The sequence below is a fragment of the Chelon labrosus genome (assembly GCF_963514085.1).
Source record: "Chelon labrosus genome assembly, chromosome: 18".
Classification (NCBI taxonomy): Eukaryota; Metazoa; Chordata; class Actinopteri; order Mugiliformes; family Mugilidae; genus Chelon; species Chelon labrosus.
In genome coordinates, this window is record NC_140351.1 from 9225135 (window position 1) to 9245511 (window position 20377).

The window sequence follows — 20377 nt, forward strand, 5'->3', positions numbered from 1 at the left end:
TGCTGTCCTCTCTCTCTTCCTATTCTAGTGGCGTGGCAGAGGAGTGACAGAAATGGGGGGTGTTTTGTGAATCTCCAAGATCAGCCTTCTTCCTTTTGCCCTCTTCTTTTAATTTCTCTTTGTCTTAACCCTCTAAAAAGAGTGAGAGAAAGCTGAGATAAGAAAATAGAGCAAACTTTTCTCAAACCTACCGATGCATTACAAGTTATCTTTAACTAATCAGCTGAAATTCTCCTTATTTGGTACATGGCATATGTGGATCCAACAGAAATGTATTTGTTTTGTCACAGTCCACGTTGTTTTCTAGCTATAATTCAAACTTCGATGCCTCCTTTGTGCACCACTTTTTGTAGAATATAAAACCCAAGTCAGTATTTTGTAGGTGATTTCCAAGAATCTCTTCCATTTTAAAAACTGCACCTCATAGACTGACCGTGCAGTTTCGTGAGCCTTATTTCTACTGCCCAGTATTACAAAACTCATTTATTGTGTTTTCAACTACTTGTACACCCCCTGTCCTTAGACCATCAATTTGAATGTCTAAAAAACACATTTAACTCGGAAAGAACCTTCAGAAAGAGAACTCCCTCTTCCAGGATGAACGTGTAATGGATATATTTACAGATCAGAGAAAACAAGAATAGGAACTCAACATTTTTTTCGATACTCGATATCCCACCTCAATGATGGACCCGTCCGGTTGCCGTAGGAAGTGCCTGTATCGTTGTTTCAGCCCGCTCAGGTACAGTGTGTAGACTGTCACATGGGTGCTGGTCTCACCCTCCGGTAGGGGTGCACCTTCCCTCTGGGGCTCATCGGTCGAGGCTGGCTGGGTTTCCTCCGCCGTCCATATATAGTCACTAACAGCCACCTAATCGACCACAGACGTGAAGGGAGATAATAATATATAGTCGTTAGCAGGAACTGTAATGCTCTTCCTGGTTGGCGAAACTCATATGAAGCTTCTGATGTGCGGTGCTTGAAAGTACGCCCCTGAACAGTGTTTCCATTCACAAGTTATGCTTTGAATAGAGAGATAAGCCCCAGTGGCTTACAGTGCATCCGTACGCTAGCAGTGCGCGAGCCCTATAGCGGCTGATCCGTGGCAGGTAAAGAGACAGGTTGTGTTTGTGATTACGCCGCGTAATCTGGGTGGCAGGCTTGTTTATGACTCTTCCCCCGTGTGCACATGTGCATGCACTCGGGGGCTCACACACACCTGTAATGCGCTGCCCTTCCCTATTAGGGTGAGACACGGGGAGCAAGCGGGGCGTGTAACGTGTTATATATAGGTCATGTAACTCAAACTCATCCATGTGTGAAGATCATGGAAGCTCTCTCCCTCTCTGAGCGTGTGCTGGTAAAGGCTTGAGAGACTAATGATAATAGATACCACGCATCCCGTTAACAAAAAGACAATGGAGTCGATCCGCAAACAACAGATTTATTTTTAAACGGCATCAGAGAACCATGCAAAGCGGCATTCACACATGGATGGAAGTACAATGCTAAATATGAAAAGCCTTTATTTTTTTTGGTGTTTGCATTGTGTACATGCTTCTAATTAAGGCGGTAGACATGTACAGAGCCGTAATTTAACCTTTACCCAAAGCACACACACACACACTAAGTCTCTCTCCCACACACAAACACAGCCAGACTCACACAGAGGCGGAAGTTTTTCAAGGTGACCCCCTAATTGGCTGCGTAATTATGATTCGCCTAAAAAATACAGAAAAAGGGAAGAAGGCAAACTCATTCAGCGGGCCGTGAGTGGCAGGGTCAAGCTGAAGGAGAGGTTTAATTTGGTGGCGTATCGATGTCACCCCCACACTTATAAATGGCTAGCCAAACACAACTCTAGGCACTTCGCTGCGAAAACAGAAGGAGCCATTACCCCACTGGTAATTAGAGACGTAGCATAAACTGCGAACCAGACAGGCCCGTGAGTAGAAAGGACCTCATTGTCAAAATGTCAAAGAGTCACGGGTGCAGAGAAAAAGAAGACTCGCCAAGAACGCTCAAAGAAAGTGTGTGTGTGTGTGCGAGAGAGAGAGAGAGAGAGAGGGGTAGGTGGTGATGCCGGGATGCATCTCTTCAATGCTAATTCAGACGCTCATTAGTGAAAGCGCCTAAACTGCGATTCGCCTCTAGCTTGGCCTCGGCCCACACTGGGGGAAACTGATTACCTGAATTTCTTAAGTAATCAGCACCTCTGCAAGGCAGCAATCAGTCTGTTTGGATAGCATGTGTATGTTGATTTGTTGTTTTTCTTTTGAGGAAATTAGGAGTAAGCAGAAATCATAGAGCTCTTCCTGTGTCCTAGCTCCCAGGTTGGTCAAAAATCCCAAACATTTGAAGTCACGATGGTGGAATAAACTAAGTAAGAAAACATCCTTTCCTCTTCTACTGGCCACAGGAAGTGTGCCTATGACCCAATTATGGCTCCGCTCCAGGATTTCATAACCCAAGCTGTACAGTGGCGATAGAAACACCGTGGATTCTGCCTGTGTACTCGAAGTCACTTTGGTTAAACGCACCTGCTTAAATTCCCCTGTGTGGTGTGCATGTGTATGTACTTTGGCTTGCATGAAAATAGATTTTTTTTTTTCACGTTAGCCATGCCACCATCCTACGCCAATTAGCACGTGAAATCCACTTGACAAGACCAGACAAAGGCTTGAAAAGGTGTTTGTGTGTTGGGTTTGGGTGATGCCATTTCATGCAATGCACCATGGCTCTCAGGAAGCATCACCGCCGAGACACGGGGAGGAAAGAGCATTAGAGGGCCTGTCTGCTCCACACTAGTCTGTTCTGGTCTGTTGTGTTGCGTTATGGTGCTAGCCTGGCTTCTAGCCCCAGCTTGAGTGCTCTCTCCACTCCACCATTGTTCCATTTGATAGCACTAAGTGACTGATTTAGGTTCAATGCCTGCATGGAGCAGACAGGCCAGCTGTGGGTTAAGCAGATAGCATTCAAGTGAGCTAACCCAATTCAAACCCAATCAAGCCAGGATTTATCGTTGGGGTCTGTATTTAGAAATCTGATAGAGTCTGCATCAGTCCCTTGACTTGTATCAGGAGAGACGGGCCTTATTTCTTTTAGCGCAGGACTATAAACGGCAAACCATGTTTTCCAGCAGGGACATAAATTTCAGGATTTGTAGACATTACCGCAAATGCACATCGGGAATGGGAGGGAGGGACAGCAGAGACACAGGAAGTAGGGGATGGCACAGCTGCAGACATGGCTCCATTGCTCACAAATATAGTCTGTCTGTCTTTTTGGGAGAAGATGCGATTTCACACCTACCAAATCACACCATAGCACATATGAATGCAATAATAAAAGCAGTCAGTCTCTAAATACAGGCGCCTGTGGAAAGGTTTCCTTTTTACAAAAAAAATCGGCTGTGACTTGTGATGAAATTTGACTGACCTGTCATTTTTATTCAAGTGTTGTGGAAACATAAAGTCTGTCAAGAGATGGATTTGGAATTCCTGTCACTGGTATCACAACGCTTTGCTGTTTTGTTAGTTCGTCGCCAAAAAAAAAAAAAAGGGGCATCGCTGCCACGGAGATAAAAGGATAAATGCGCGATTCTAAAAAAAGGATAATCTTTTGTCTTATATTTGAAGTGTGACCCATATTTATAGATAAATTAGGATCTGAACTTGCAACTAACAGCTTAAAAAAGAGGGCAGGGAATTAAGTAGTCATTTTAAATAGTAATTTTCCACTGGGTGACACACTGGTCTAGTAATAAGACTGGTCTAGTCTGGGAAAGGTACAGTGCACTTTGTATATTTGTCTCACATGTCCTTGACTGCCACACACATCAGCGCCTGACTTGTTTCTTCGTTTTATGACACGGCAGATATAAACAAAGTGTCAAGAGCTGGCTATTATTAAGGAAAAGGCCATTTCCTGCGCGACTCCGTCTGCCACGTCCCCCCTGACAACCGAAACGGTTCCCAAACCTGACCCCGTGACCTTGCGGTAAACTCTGCCGTTTTCCACCGATCAAAACAGTGTCAAAACAAAAAAAAAAACGTTCGCAGGCCCCACGAGCGCATTAGAAATCGCCCACAGTCAAGCAGTGCGATTGTAAATCAACTATTTTGAAACAGTGCCATAAGGGTGGACGCATCACTGATTAATAAACACACACTAATACAGCCTAGAGGGAGGTAATTATAAATATTAAATAATAGGATTTTATTGTGAAAAGCAAGCGTGCCCATCTTGGACGCACTTGTTTGAGCTCACGCCGCATGACGCACATACTGTATGTATAATGTATATGTGCAAGTGTGTTTCTGAGTGAAGGGAGGAGAGGAGGAGAAGTCTCCATGAGCAGGCAGGCTGAGCCAGGCTGGCTACTGTCCAGAACAGGAGCCTAAGGCGTGGGCACAAGCAGGCTTGTCAGTCCCCCTGATCCCTTAATGATTGATCCAAACTAGATAGCCAGCATTACCATTCATGCGCTCTCTCTTCCCCAGATCTCCCTTCCTTTGTCTAATTGTACCTCCCCTTCGCATGTTCCCATGGACTAATTAAACATTTCCCTCCTCTCTCTCTCTCTTCCTCTCCCTCTCTACCTCACTTTATCCATCTTTCTGTCTCTCTGAATTGATAGGAAAACTAATGCAACACGTCTCTGGCACATTATTATGTATGAAATGTGAAGGCATAATGCATTTCAGTTGGTTGGAGTTCTCCAGACGCTGTCTATAATGAGCACAGCTGAACTAGTTTTGCCACGCGCCATCGTCGGCGCTATACTTTTAGCTTCTCCCCTATGTCTCTCCTCTTTAAGACAAACGCTGCTGACCTCCCCTCCGTCTACCACCTACACCTTTTCTTCAGCTATTTCCCACCCCTCGACAAATTCAGTGTGGGAGGGCTGGGTGTGTCTCCGCCGCCATGATCCTTTTGGTTTGTAGTTCTGTCCCACTTGGCTTTAATTTACAGTGGGAAAATAATTAGAATCTCACTTTTGCAAAGAGTGGAGTGAAAATGTAAACAATGCTTCCCTGCGGGCGGGTGCTTCATCACTTTGACAGGTGCATTTGAATTTGCCTGGGTGGCGGACAGGCTTGGTTATTTATGTGTCAGTCGCACATGGAAGCCCCGGCTGTGGCTGTAGCTGGGACTGAGGCTAGGGGAGAGACTGAGGCTCCGTGGAGTGGGGAATGCGGGTTCGTATTTGGGGGGGCGGGACGCTGAAGAGGTTGATGGTTCTGGCGCTGGTGCTCAGGATTGGGCCTCGGCTGCCGGTGCCTCGAGAGGGGGCAAGGAACGGAGCTGGATGTGGAGTTTGTGCTGTGGCAGAGAAAAAGAGATTTACATATGCAGTGAGGAGAGACCTGGGGATGGAAAGGGCACTAAGACTGATACGTGGAATAGGCCGCTCTTAAGGGGATTGAGTTATGGCTGGGGCTGGGCATGGCAGGCTGCTTATGGATGGTGCTTGAATTCGTTCTAGGTTTGAGAACAAATTAAATCCGTGCATGGGGTAGGCTTTAATGGTTGGCACCAGGAAGTCACACTAATTCTGAATCTTGGGCAAAGCTTTTTTTTTTTTTGGTAAAAGGAATATTTTGAACACACAGATCATTTGAATGTTTCATGAGGTGCCAGGCCAACCCAGTTTTTAGCCAAATATGTGTAAATACATTTTGTGGACCAAATCTTAGTCGTGCTGGCTGGAAATGCTGCACAACAGCACCAAGAAGTTCACCGGGAAATATTTTTTTAAGTATTCGAGCAGCTCCAGTTGCTGCCGGTAGGGTACCTGCACGGATGTCCATATTTACGAAGTGGAGTGCCAGAAATATCCTTAAAGCACATGCCATTTTCAGATATTCTGCCCGTAATATTTGTCAGTGATATTAAATATGCCTGAACGTTCAAGAAGAGCTCGGAAGCCTGCTCTGTGTCACAGTAAAATTATGTAAAATACATGTCGTTTCTCTTACTGTATTTAAAATGTCAAAAATGTCTTTCACAGGTTTTATTTCCACCTACCCTGAATGCCTTAATCAACTAGTCATGCAATAGAGGAGGTCTAATGGTTCCAATGATTCATTCTCATTAATGGGAAATTACTTTGTATCAACAAAATATAATAGCAATTAATAATGAAAAACTGCTTAGGGATGCTGTCATACGCAGCCACTAGATTGTTTAGCCAAGCGTGCGTTCATAATATATAGTATTATAGAAGTATTTTTAATTCTGTGCCTAATAGAAATAGATTATTAACTCATGATAACTTTATCAATCACTAAATGGATACTACGGTATCTTAAAGTATCGCCACTAGCATTCACTTGGCCCACAATATCCTTTTTTGCATTCATTTTAAAGCCACACTGTCACTGCACATCAACGGTGTTAATGGATATTATTGTTTGACACAGATTTCTCCGCACATTTACAAAACAAAAGGCAGCAGCGACGTGGAGATGCAGATGCAGACACGCCAGGCACAGACGGAGCCGAAAGGAGCATCAGTGGTTATTGCCAAGTGAGAGAAGAAGTAGACATGGTCGCTTCTTTTGTCCACACGCACACGCGGGGAGAAACAGTAACACTCATCTACATACTAACACACACATACAGCCGCGCTCACAAACAGACAAAGCCCCACACGGCGAGGCAACGCATGCGTGCATCTCCAGCGCCTGCGGGCGCTTGGGGCTATGCAGCAGGGAGTGGGGGGAGGGAGGGAGGGAGTTGAGGGGTGATGGGGAAGAGGAGGAGGAGGAGGAGGAGGATGGTGTTTTTTTTGTGTGTGTGTGTGTGTGTGTGTGTGTGTGTGTGGATGGGTGCACTGTGTACCGAGGCTCTTTAAGCTATAGAGGGTCAATTCCTCCACTCCGCCGCCACCATTTCTGTCAGAGCTGGCCCGGGTTCAAGGCCTGGTTGCTGAACACTGAGTTCATGCCACTGATACGGACGTGTATGCAGGCACCCAAACACACACACGCCGACATGGGCTCACGGACACACACGCACTGGGATCAGGCGCGCAGCATTTTGAATTAGTAAGCACATATAGTGTAGTGTGGTAGAGATGCACAAACACTATTCTGTACGTCAAGGGTCAAACTGCACAAACGCACAAGGTCACTCACATAACATGTTAATATATGCACGTAAACATACAGATACACGCGTGGGAAAAAAATACATTATTAATTAGCAAAACTATGCAATCCTACTCACATTACTCAGCTCAGATCTGGCAATATCAGAGCTGACAGGGAGTCCTACTATTTGCAGGGGTTTACTGAGCATCCAGCAGCTACCTTAGTCCCAGTGAATGGGCCACAACTCTCCAATAAAAGTGCACTGTACACGCACTCTCCAGTTCTGGCACTGGGTGGACGAAGGTTACGCAGAAGTTTGCTAATGTAGCTAGTGTTACCAAGCTGGCCTTAAAACAGCAGATAAACTGACAGATTATGGCAGATAATTAGATTAATAGCTTCAATATGATGACCAAATTTCATATTGCAAGTCTTTACACTACAAAAAATTAGTGTAATGTGTTACCAAGTAATGCACTGCAGCCCACTGCACAGAGCCTTAAATTGGGTTCACACACACACACACACGTGCAAAGCCAAGACAGGCTAGAGCACATTGCACACGGCTGCAAACAGACCAAACCACGAAGCATAAAAGACCACTGACATGCATGCATGGATAGGCCAAGCAATGTCAGCCATTAGAACGGAAATAGATATGCTATTATTGTAAATTTGGCCAATATGTGGACAGTCGGCAGATATAATTGGAGCAGCTTGAAAATGGCATGGATGCACACTGTCTGCGTTGGGCCTGATTTGGCTGAAGCAAAGGTCTGTGTCTGGTTAAACGCACCACTGGACAAGACAGGGCCACCCATTCATATTTGCATGGAGGGAGCCACATGTATGCATGCACACATGCACACGCGGTGACAAAATGGCCAGTATGCTACAGTAGCTTTCACCCTCCGTCCCTCCCTCCTCGCATTACTGTGCTTATAAAGCAGTGATCACTGTCTATAAATATTTCAACTTGAATAATTATGGATAATGTGCCATAACAGACCCCATCCAAAAGTAGAGCAGGCCAAGCTGGACTTCGAGAAACGATAAACAAGCAGAGATGACTGTATTTACAGTCAGGATAAACCGAACAACTTTAAAAGAGATTATACACCAAGATAGTATCTCTGAGTCCCCGAGATAATCCAGAAAATAAGATATGCATAATTTGCTGTTACTAATCTCCTTTGCAGAAAGCCTACTGCCAACCTACGGTAAACAACTCAGAAATCTTTTTCTTCTAAATCTCCCTGGGCTACGGGAAGATCACTCTTCCAGGTTTGTTCTGGAGCATATTTAAGTTTACTTGCAACTTTAATAAACAAAGGAAAACGCGTCCGTGGCACATTTCAAAGCTTCTAATATTCACAAATGGCCGACGAGCGTGTAACTTCAAACTCAGCATACACACAGACCAGATTCAAACGAAGTATACACTGATCAGGCATAACATTATGACCATTATGCCCAATATTGTGTAGGTTATGCCTCCAAAACAGTTCTGACTTATCAGAGAATGGACATGGGCCTTCTAAGGGTGTCCTGTGGTGTCTGGCAACACAATATTGTTAGCGGGGGCCTTTGGGTCCTATGGGTTGAGGGGAGGGGCCTCTGTGGATCGGTTCGGGATCTAGTAAATTTGGAGGCCAGGTCAACACCTTGTGCTGTTCTTTTTTTTAACATCCACAGGAATGCCAGGTCCAAAAGTTTCCCTGCAGAACATTGTATTGTCATAAGATGGTCAATGTTATTCACTTCTCCTGTGAGTGTTTTTAATGTTGTGGCTGATCAGTGTCGGTTAAAGGTTACATATATTGAAGCATGCATTCATTTTAGGTGACATGCCTCTATATGATCAAACCAATTAAATCATCAATTTTCCACCAAACTAATTCCACACTTTTTACATGCCTCCTTCAGGTAATCCCTTTGTGGTGGGAAAACATATTTCTCTCACCCTAACTGCACATTTCAAGATGTCGCGTTCAGTTCTCAAAATCCGAGGAGCGAGCTTCGTATTAAGATGCTGCAGACAGGTGCCAAAGTTGAGTGTTGCCTTTGATATCCAGAATCTGACTTTGGAGTAGCTTCAACCTAATCAAGCCTCGGAGGCTGGATGCGATAAGTATCCAAGCCAATAACCAAAATGAGAGCGGGATCTCATTGGTAAGGCGTCACACGCCGTTCTCTCTGGCACATACACACTCGTGCTATGTTGTCTCTTTAAGGTTATGAGTAAAACCCTTATGAAAGAGAAAAAAAAAAATCCTCCTAACGTCTATCTCTCCTCGGGATGTCATGTGGGGCTGTTAAGACGCGACACCTGTCACAATCACCAGGACTTCTTCATCCCCTCCGGGCCACAGGAAGCGGCCAAGGTCAAACTCTTTAAAGGAAAGGAAGGGAGTGAAGGGAAAAGAAGTGACTAACGACGGACAGTCACAAAGAATCAGATCTGTCAAGTTCAAGCTATAAAGCATCTGTGGAGGCAGGGGCTGTATATGCGTGGTACTGTATGTTACATACACCATAGCCCCAGTGCATATGCAAAGCATCTTCAGCTGATATAATAACCTCCTCTCTCCCAGTAATGACATCTCACTGTCATTAATCAGTTGAAATATTTGCTTAAACCACATTCTGCAGTGATCTACGTCAGATATGATCCAGGTGGCCTGGTTGCAAAAACCTCCGGAGCTGATGTAAAGTGAGTTCTCCTAATTTTGGTTCTGTGTTTGTAACGCGCCGGCTAAAATCTTTTCTCACCCTTCAAAAGTCCAATTTGTTGCCTTCTGGTTCACATTACGGAACGGCAAGAGGACACGCAAAGACTCCTCAGGATTTGGCCCGACGGCGGAGGAAGGAGGCGAGGGAAAGGAAGGAAAAGCGGCTAGAAGTTGTGAAAACCTGGTGTCAATTTAACGTCTTTCAGCGTGGCGTGTTTTGACAGCTGACGGGCGAAGCTTCGTATTATGAAGACATTAGAGGGAAAAAGCTCTTCCTCACTGATGGATTCATGAGACTGAAGCGTCTAAGATATTCAGTGTTTCAAAACGATACCCAAGCATCCCTGCTTGATCCTTTTTGTGTGACAAAGAGGTCGAACGCATTGCGGGCTGCGGACCAAAGGCGCTTCCTTGTTTTGACTCGTTCTCTTTTCCATTCCCTCCCCTCCGACAGGAAAACCTGGCCAGGCCCAGGCATTCGTAGATAATGACATCCTCTCCCTGGATTAATTGTAAGGGACATATTAAGCAATGGGGCTGACACTCCCTGTAATTAAACTGTTCACACCAATGAGTTCATACTGGAACACGCTGTCCTTTTGTCTCTCTGTCTAATGCTGGAAAGGGAGTACGTCTCCTTATTAAATTTAAACAAAAATAAGAGGTGTATGTTCATAGGACTATAAAGATCACGCTGAAGGTGTTGAAAGTACTGCTACGTGGAGCGTTGCCTGAGCATGCAACATATAAATTTTCAGTCCAAGAAGTTAACCCAATTACAGGGTGACGCCTGTGTGAACATTTTTAATTATGATTAAACGTAATACTAAGATGGTATTACGTGTAAATATCACTTTGCTGGTGTCTCCTCAGAGATAACATTTATTGTTTTAATTCTAGCTCCTCACTGAGCGGACCGGGTCACTTTGCACGGAGAAGTGTTGCATTCGCGTCCATAAAATCTTGGAATCCTTGGAAAGGAGACGAATGTGTTTCATCTTTATCTGTTTTTTTTTTTTTTTTTTTTTTTTCCCTTCTCTTTTTTAACCACTGTGCGCCACTTTCACACATTACTGCCCAGCAAAGTCCATGACCTTTTCAGGAACACAGGCATGTAGCCTTTGCAGTCGTATCTCATATTGAGCTCCCTAATGCTCTGACTGTGGATGCTGCGCTTGCCGCTGTGTCGCCCCTGTCCTTGCCTGCCCGCTTGCTATCGCCCCCCGGGCCATTGGGGCCCACAGCACTGTCCGCTGGAAAAGAAGAAAAAAAAAAAACATCCACTGTAATTGAAGAAGCCACTCTAATGTGACATGCACATGCAGGCAAGCAGAAAAGGTTCGCATGCGCACGCTCTTACACTTACGAGTGTGCACGGCGGCGCGCGCACGTGCACGGCGCAGATGTGTGCGTGAGCAGGTTCACGGACGTGCAGCCAAGCGCATAAATGCACACACACACACACACTTGCCCACACACTGACCACATTACTCTTTGGTAGAGGTTATTGGGGGTTGGGAGGACTCTGTTGACCGCATGCTTTCACACACACACCATCACACACACACACCATCACACACTATAGACCAATAGTTGCCCTCTGACTCCACACAACCCCTCCTGTGCCACTGAAGCACTCAGCTCTTCCTCTCCTCTCCTGGTGTTCCTGTGTTGCTTGTTATGGGTTCCTGTCCAGGAGCTGAGGGTTCTATTGTTACGTGACAGCGGTTCCTGTGTATCCTGTTGCGCTCCGCCGCTCCCTCTGTCCACCTTCCTCTCTTCTTCCTTTACTTAAGTTTCGATTTGCATCTCAGATTGCTCATTTTACTGTACCCTTTGCACGGGACAAGACTGATGATTAAACTAGGCAAAGTGCTGGGTGGTGGTGAGTTCGCACTACAATGCATTATTGTACGGTTTATTGTAATATAGTTGTTGCGTCTCATCTAAAGTTTTCTTGCTGTACCTGCAACCGTATTTACATCGTATTATTTTTGTCTTAATTGAACGAGTTTCTAAAGATTCCTAAAAAAAAAAAAGGATGACCCTGATTTCTCTCTTTGGTCAGGCTGTAACCGCATGTACCGGATTAAAATGGAGAACACATCTCATATGATTAACAGCCAGCCTCCCAGACTATCATTACGGCTCCAATCTGTGCAGTTTGACTCTCAACAGGTTTACTCTCCACCAGCCACGCTGCTGTTGCAAAGCACCTTAGGTGTTCCCAAACTCGCCTGCTGGTAACCCATTACCTAGACATACAGAGACAAACGGCACAAAGGTACGCAAATGTTGATGCAATCAGGTTGAGAAAACATCTCCAGGGCCACCACACAAACCCCATGTCCCCCCCCCCCCCCCCCCCCTCCACTCTCTCTCCCTCCCTCCTTCTCCCGTCTTCTTTTAATCTCTCTCCTTCAATTATCACAATGTCACCACCGCCACCACTGGGAAACTTTCCTTTTTCGGCGAATTAACGGCAAAAGGGGCTTTGCAGCGGGAAGGCTGCTGCTCCACTCTGTCACTGTCATAGCGGTGGCTCCGACAAAACAGTTTGCATACCTGCTTAAGTATTACAGAAATTAACACCTCCCTTCCAGGTACAGTAATCAAGGGGGTGACGGGAGACAATTAATTAGGTCCATCTGCATCACTGCCTTTACATAATTAATGGGGCTCATTACTGAACCGCTAGTATGATGTGGAGCACGCTAGACCACTTGCTAGCTCTGAGCAGTGCAGGACTAAACGCACAAAGAAAGTGTTTATTTATTTCCATTTGCACAAATTTGCCTCTAGTTGACTAACCTGCAGCGTAATCGCCTAATTGAAATCTGTAAACTTTTTATTACCTCGTTCTGCAGGTTTTTAAAGCGAACCTACGTAAGAGCAATGTGACACGTCGTGCTTGAAACTAAACGGAAGCACAATGTGGCAACTTATGTCAGGTGGATTGTACGGCAGGAGCAATCTGACAACTAAATCGTCATAGAAACATAAAGAAATGCCGACTATTAATTACAGAGATGTCACATATTATTTCTCTTGAGGGAAAGAATGTGAACCAGTGACCATGTTAAAGGTTTGATGTATTTTTCAAAAGTTGAGGTAATTCATAAAGATTCTCAATTATGAAAAAACAGCCATAATTGGTGCGTGAGCTAATGCCCCCCCTCTTTTTCTACCATTATCCGCCGCACTTCAGGCTAATGGTCTTTGACAGAAACCGTCGTCATTCTCCCTACACGAGATCAATTATAAAGCGCACAGGTAGGTAGGTCCTCGGCTAATATCCACCCCCTCTCTTTGCTGATTCAGTGAGCTCCACCGCTGACATCTCAACCTGAGAGCCATATTTAAACCTGGAAGCAAGTCAAATCATCATACGGCATGGAGGAATCTTATGATATAAAGTTAATTGGCGAGAAAGTAAAAATTAGATTATGTTTTATGGGCGCCTTGTGAAAATTACAAGTTTGATAATAATAGGCCATTTGCAGGTTGGTTATTGAATGGGGATTCTTCTTTTTTTTATTTTTTATTGGTTCAGTGCTAGAGGGAGATACAGCATTGTGGAGATTTTGCTGAGTTCTACGTTGTATCGCGTCCAGGAAACTAGTTTTATCATAACTGATTACTGCCACCTCTCATTTTGTTTTATTCGCTTTAATTGCCTTGCAAAAACAACGGCGTAGTTATACACCTCATCTGAGCACCATGGAGTTGAATTTGTTTACCACAAATTGGCTCCGGTTGGTTGTAGAACTATCCAGTTGCATTCAGGGTTATTATTATTATTTTTTTGTCTCTGTATCAGTTGAAACAAACCCCATAATAAAATCTAAATGGAGTTTCGCCAGAATCACAGTCTAGCTCTGCCAGGCTATGTTGCCTTCAAAGCGGCACCAATTCTCCAAGTACACTCACGGCTTTTCCAAACATCTGAGAAAAGTTCAAGATGTTACAGTTCAAAAATTTCCTTTGGGATGAATAAGTTCTGTTCTGTTGTACCCTTCTGTTTCTCCATGTAGTCCCATACTCTGTCATGTTCAGACCAAGGCTGTGTAGGACTGTCACATCTGGTGCAGGACTCCTTGTTGTTGTTATGCCATAAAAAGAATTTTGGAAAATTCAGAAAATTCTTTTTGTCTCCGGTGTTTTTTTGGTCAGGATTGTTGTGGACGGCTCAGATTCTTGCTGGGTTTTATGCAGTGTGTGGGTTTGACCATGTAATGCACACTGGTGAATCGCCTAAAACCATTGCACAGTCCTCTACACCTGTTACTTCCGCTATTGAACAGTAATATACGTTAACTTTTTGGCTGCAGACTGCTGGTGTTCCTTTAAAGTACAGGCCACATTCTGCTTGTCCAATTAGTTCCTTATTGTCGTTAAGGTGAGAGGACCAGAGACTCCACGTCTGTTGAGGGTTTTCAACTCATGAATGTCAATAGGTTGCTACAGAAGAGGTAATTGAATAATACAAGATTAACCTTCCAGGTATGATTCTCCCAATTATTTAATATTTACATCTGTCCTATGTGGCAGCTGACATATAGCTTCTGCCAATACTGTGGCATTTACAGTTCCTGTTTGGTTTAGATCCGAATCGCCCGCATGTCATACTCCATTCATTTAAGTGTGTAATTTTCAATAACTTCTTAAAAATTGGCTCCAGTCTGCTGCAGTTCCTGCGAGCACCTTGTTTTCCTCCTCCTCGTCCCTCCGTTCTCCCGCTCCGCTAATGAAGGCCTCGTAGCCCACTGTTATTAAAATTACGCCCTTGCCTCCGATATTAATTGGGTCCATAATAAGGAATGCGTCGGATTCATTATTTAATTGCAAGGGCACATTTGGAATACAGTTTCTGAAATGTATTTTTAATGAAAAACACTACATCCTGACCTAATCATATCAACCTTATTCTATCTAATTAAGGATGCAAAAAATCATTAGAGTTGCAAAATATTAGTTTCAGCTCTGTCGGGCTTCTCCTTTGCTCGCCTTCATGAATATTTTTTTTTTCTCCCCTGTCTATGATAAATAGTTAATGAGGGAAAAATGACAAAAATTTGCATGTAGGCAAATTAGTCTAATAGGAATATGTCTTTGCTGAGTTAGGAAAGTGACCCTTTTCATAGTAGAAATTGTTACAATAATTATGAAATAATGGCAAGGCCCATCTTATTTTGATGAAAAATGGTCGGCTTGAATAATGTGAAAATGTTAAAATGCAATAACCCTCAATTTTCATCATGCCAGAGAATGTGGTAACGTGTTAGCCTTTTATCAGTTTAATAACACCAAATTAGGTACATTATGAAGTATGCTGTGATTGTTGCTGCCGTGGAGGGAGATGTGCAGTAATGCAGGGATGATTTAGCGGCGCCACCGCAGCAAGAGGCCATCAGCTGCTAAATGAAGCCTTTTCTTAATCACAAACTTTGGGGATGTAATTTCTCTCGAAGTCTCCAAACAATTTGCTCCAATAAACAGGTCCATCACCATCGCATTAGCGGCGGTGTAGTCACCTCTCAGACCCAGGGCTGGAGTTTGTTGAGGCTTACGAGGTAGGCGTAAAATAGAGGAAATAAGAATAAAGCAACTAATTATTAACTCTTGTGAGTTTTAAATACAATAAATGTGCTCAGTTTTTGTAAAACTCTATAAAGAGCACATGGAGCAGCAGCTTATCGACATAATACAAAAAGAAACTTCAGCAAACTTCAGTACAATCGGCAACTTAAGACTAATTCCCATTTTTGCAACAAGTCACAACCAACTCAACTGAACAACCGAGGAACAATTTGATTTTTTCTTTAAAATACAAATTCCAATGGATGCAATCCTGTTTTTTTTTATATATATGTAGTCATGTATTTATCGCCTTATTCTTGACAAATATTTTAGAACTTTTCAAACAGTCTCCCATTAATTGTGTTCGGAAAGAGTTTGGTAGCAGACTTTTTTAAACGCTGGGTTTAATTGATATGCCGGTGATTCATTAACTCAATATTAGCTACAATTACCCTCAAAAAGGATCTTTTGACTTTGTCTGGCCCGTTTTAACACAAACTGACGCATCGTTCCCTGACAGACTCTTCATCGTTCACCGAAAGCTTTGGAAACTACCGTAGTTTCTTCATGCATATGTAGTCTTATGAACTTTTGCAGGCAAAGAGCAAGGGAGTTAATGAACACGGAGCACGCCGAGCGATGTGTGCCACTAACAAATCGTACAGAATAAATTAAAGGTGGCTGCGGTTTGATCGCTGCATTCTATTTCCCTTATCTCAACAAGTCACATTTTCAATCACTATGCAAAGATTTTATGTCGGGTGTGGGCTCGGTGCTAATGCACTGCCCTTCCCTATGTCATCACCATCGACCTACGCTGGGCTGTCAGACACGTGACAGCCTCTCTCTCTCTCTTTCTCCCTCTCTCCCTCTCTCTCCTCGATGGTAATTTCATGTGCGCGTGCATTTATTCGAACTGCCTTAACTCACATAAAGATGTCCACCCTGAGAGAATGCCCACTATAGCGCGCACGTGCATCCCGGTGCTGTATTGCGTGTTGATTGAGCGGTCTCTCTTTAATGAAATATCTTTGGAAATTGGTTTTCACAGACTAATCAGGCAGCCCGCTAGCCGAGTTTCTGTTTTGGTAATTATCTTGTACTAATTAGAATGAAGCTAAAGACCTCTGAGATGAATTCTCAGCTTTCTCAAATGTAAGTAAAGAAAATTTAATGATATAAAATGAGCCCATTCTATACATCCCCTCAGACGTAATATCTCCTTCCAAGTGACCAGTGAATGTTGTGCTAAATGTTCCACTCAGTGTCCCACTCCAAACACCCCTTTCGTTCAGCAACTGCACCACAGAAGAAACCTCCTCAAGTTACGGGCAACAAATGGTGATCGCTCCCCGTTACACAGACTAATCAATCGTACTAATATCAATGACCTTTTTAGAGCGCAACCCCAATTAGGAGGGGATGTACTTCCTGCCTCAGGAAGTCTTCGTGCCCAAGAGTTTGAGTAGAGGAGCAGTATATAAAGAGACAAGTCAAGTGATGTGTTTACCTTGCGTCTCTCTCCGTTGAAGCCTCTCCACTGCTCTGCCTTCTTGACAATGTAGCTCAGCTCCTGATTGGACAGCTCGAGGTCCTGAGGCAGGAAGTACGTCCCCTCCTTGGCTGTGAGGCGCTGAAAGACATCCAGCATGCGGCCATCGTTGTGGAATCTGCAAAAGGTGTGAGAAGGGGTAAAATGTAAGCAGGAGCTATACAAAATAACTTTCTCTGCCTAGTAAAGGTCACATGGGGTCAAATGTCAAAGCAAGGAAAATACGCATCGTTGCCCTGAGTCAAAGAGAATAACTGTGCATAACTAGCTCTGTGGCAACCTCTTTGCCGAGCAGACTGAAACAGATCAGATCACAATGATGCCAACATGCTGGAAAGGCAGATGAAACTTTTATTGATCACACAGAGAATATCTGCAGTGTGATGCTCTATAAAAGTCTAATAGATCAATTGAGACAGCAAAAGGAATCAAACAAATTGGCCTATGAGTGGGTAGTACTTTGTTAACACAAGCCGACAGCAGCGATGTCTGTGTTTGGCTGGGTGTCTGCGTGGTTGTACATCTGTTAACGTGTGGGAGTCCGATCCTGGGATGTTCTTCAGCGCTAATGCCGAGCTTCAAAGGTGGCAGATGCAACGGACGTGCCGGTTGCAGATGTGTCTGGAGAGCCCGGCTTGAGTCACAAGAAAGTGTTCAGCAGCAGCAGAAGGCGTATTGATTCATACCTCCAGATGAGCGCACAACACCACAGCGCTATATCTCTTTTGCCACGCAAGGGTGCACGCAGCCAACCCCTAAAAAGAAACACCATGTCTGTAAACAAATGCCTTGGCTGACCATCAAAACCGCAAGACCTTGTGCCCTTCCATAGAGATTCTAGCCTGTCAGAGGGTAATCAACTCTCAAATAAACCCGACATCAAGGAGACAAGGATTTACACAAGAAGCTGGTACAGAGCTTTGAACTCAGCATCATTCCCCATCGCTCTTGGGAGAGCAGTGTTTGTAGAATCTTGACCTAAGACACAGGAATAGCATGCATTCATTTTCATCCTACACTTAAACTGTGCTTCTCATTCATTTATGCAGTCTCTCTTTCTCTCTTGGAGGAATTCACTGTCTTTGAATCTTTGTGCTTCAAAACAGGCTAATTTCCTCCGCGTTGAAAGAACCGCGACGTTGAGTACGTAATCCTCGTATGCGGGGTATGACCTAGATGATGAGGCTCATGTCACATCTTCTTCAGGGTAGGGGTCAGAATAAGGACATACATATGTATACATATGGCACACGTTTTAACAAAGCATTATAGACAACATGACAATGGTGGAAAGGAAGGGAAACGGTACATTTTTGTGTGTTAACCCCACATTAAACACTTAAACCATGACTATATAATGTCATGTGTTTATACCGCATGCACACTAATGCACTTGTCAATTCAAGTCATCTACCTCCAGATCCTATATTATTACATATATGCATGTTCAGAAACCTGCACACATACAAACACACAGAGTAGCCGTTAAAGGGACTGCAAACTAAGTTGTGTTTTTTTAGTCTCTGGACGTCATCATCCTTTTATGTGTGTGTGTGTGTTTATGAAGTCTCAAAGAGAATAGAGGTGTAACATCTCTATTTTTTTTTTTCAGCCATTGAATAAAGCCTGCCTAAAATGTAATTAAAAAAGGGATAACAGTCCATTCTATCTATACATATAGCCCGGGGCATTTTTTTTAGAAATAGGTCACGGTCTGTGTCAGAGCCCCTTCCTTGCAGCCAATGGGAAACTGTAACCCATAAAATTATCAGCCTTGCTTCAGCCTCGTGGCCTACATTCAACACAAACCCGCGTGGCGGTTGAGTGGCAGAAGTCATTATTCCTGGCTGCTGTTTTAATATTGTCCATTTAGCTGGATCCCGATAAGCGGTCCCGCTTACTGAAATTAGATGGCACCCTCTCCTCGGCCGCCAATCTCAAACTGATTAATTCAATAAGGCTTTTCTTACATTTTGCGCTGTTAATGGAATTTGGTCTTATAAGTGCGGGAGAGCACACCTTGGACATGCACTGTGTTACATTATTCAGTAACTTATCACCTGCCCTTGTACTTTGTTAGTTCCACGCCGCAAAAAATGACGTCCTTCTAATTCAGCAGTCATCTGGTGACCAAGGCTTCTTCTGGAGTCCCCAAATGGCCTGTACCTTTAGAAAATATGTGTAAATATGTGTAACCCTAACCCTAACCCTAAGTTCATTATTAGTGGTATTGCTATCAAATTTGAATCGAGGCTAGGTAAGTCTTCATGCTTTGGTGTTTCAACAATGAGACCATGCTACAATGCAACAGTCGTCTGTTAAATCCGCTAAAACCTTCAGTTTCAATCTGTTCAAACTGCCATTACTCAGTAACAGTAGAATTCACAAGAGACCTAAACCATGTCTTTACTCCAAATGGGCCAAGAACCGCTATCAATTAACTTTGCGTACGCCTGGGATAGGTGCTTTAGCCACATTTTGCGTGAACTCTTAAGGTGAAAATTGAGAAAAATAAAATGGAATTTGAAATGAAAGCAAAAAGATTTCCACTTGCATTTTGTTTTTCCTGTTCAACTGTACAAATCAGGGGAAGCGTTACACATTTATATGCACGACACAGAGACTTAATTCTTCGGATCTAGCAAGCAAATGCTTCAGCATGGCTGACCTTAATCTGCAAGAGTGGAAAACAGTGCATTAAGGTAGAGTATGTGTGTTGGTCCTAACGTACCGTATATATGCAGTCCATTTCAATATGCATGAAACCTGCAGTGATCCCAACCATGCAAAACATTCAGCCTAATCGTGTAATGTAAGGGGGTTATGTGGTCAAGCCACATCAAAACACATCTAAGTTTTGAGTTAGAAACGTTTTTCCGTTTTCCAACCAACTGCTGCACATGGTATGTTCCGAAAAGCCTTTACGTTTAATCATATTGTGTGCGTCTCTATGTATGACTACACAAAATTAAAACTGATTTAATGTGACTGTACAAATCATAATGGATCTGATTTGTTTTCATTTTCTGCTGTTTGCTCTCTGTGCATTTTTGCGTGAAATCGGTGGACTGCTGCAGAGGGTGGCAGGTTGAGAGATATTTCTGAAGTGGCGCTTGAGAACAGTGGGCTGGTGCAGGCCAGAGTGTTTCAGTAAAGGGTCTCCCTCTTCATATAGCCTGTAGGGACAGCCAGCATCAATTCGCCACGCCAGTCAAGTCACCACGAAGGTGAAGGTCAGAGCTCATAGTCAGGGGTGAAAGAGCAATAAGGCATGAAGATGGAAAGGGATCCACTTGCAAACTCCAAAACTGAATGCACTGACAGGATAGTTGTTTGCTCTCAAACCTGTAGTTTTAGAGACAGATCTAAGTTAAAACAACCAATACATGCACCCAGTTCACCACACTTTAGGAATT

At 43.8% G+C, this 20377-nt stretch overlaps 1 protein-coding gene across 1 annotated transcript in view; it reads right to left on the bottom strand.

The window, feature by feature from the left end:
• Window positions 1-567: 567 nt before the first annotated feature.
• Window positions 568-20377, bottom strand: part of ofcc1 (orofacial cleft 1 candidate 1) — a gene marked incomplete at its 5' end in the record, with an annotated part of 67617 nt that continues 47807 nt past the window's right edge. The window contains 2 exons of the mRNA XM_084566627.1: window positions 568-871; window positions 16920-17079. Of these exons, the coding sequence (XP_084422753.1) occupies window positions 626-871; window positions 16920-17079 (406 nt within the window). The 3' untranslated portion in view covers window positions 568-625. The remainder of the gene's footprint in view (window positions 872-16919; window positions 17080-20377) is intronic.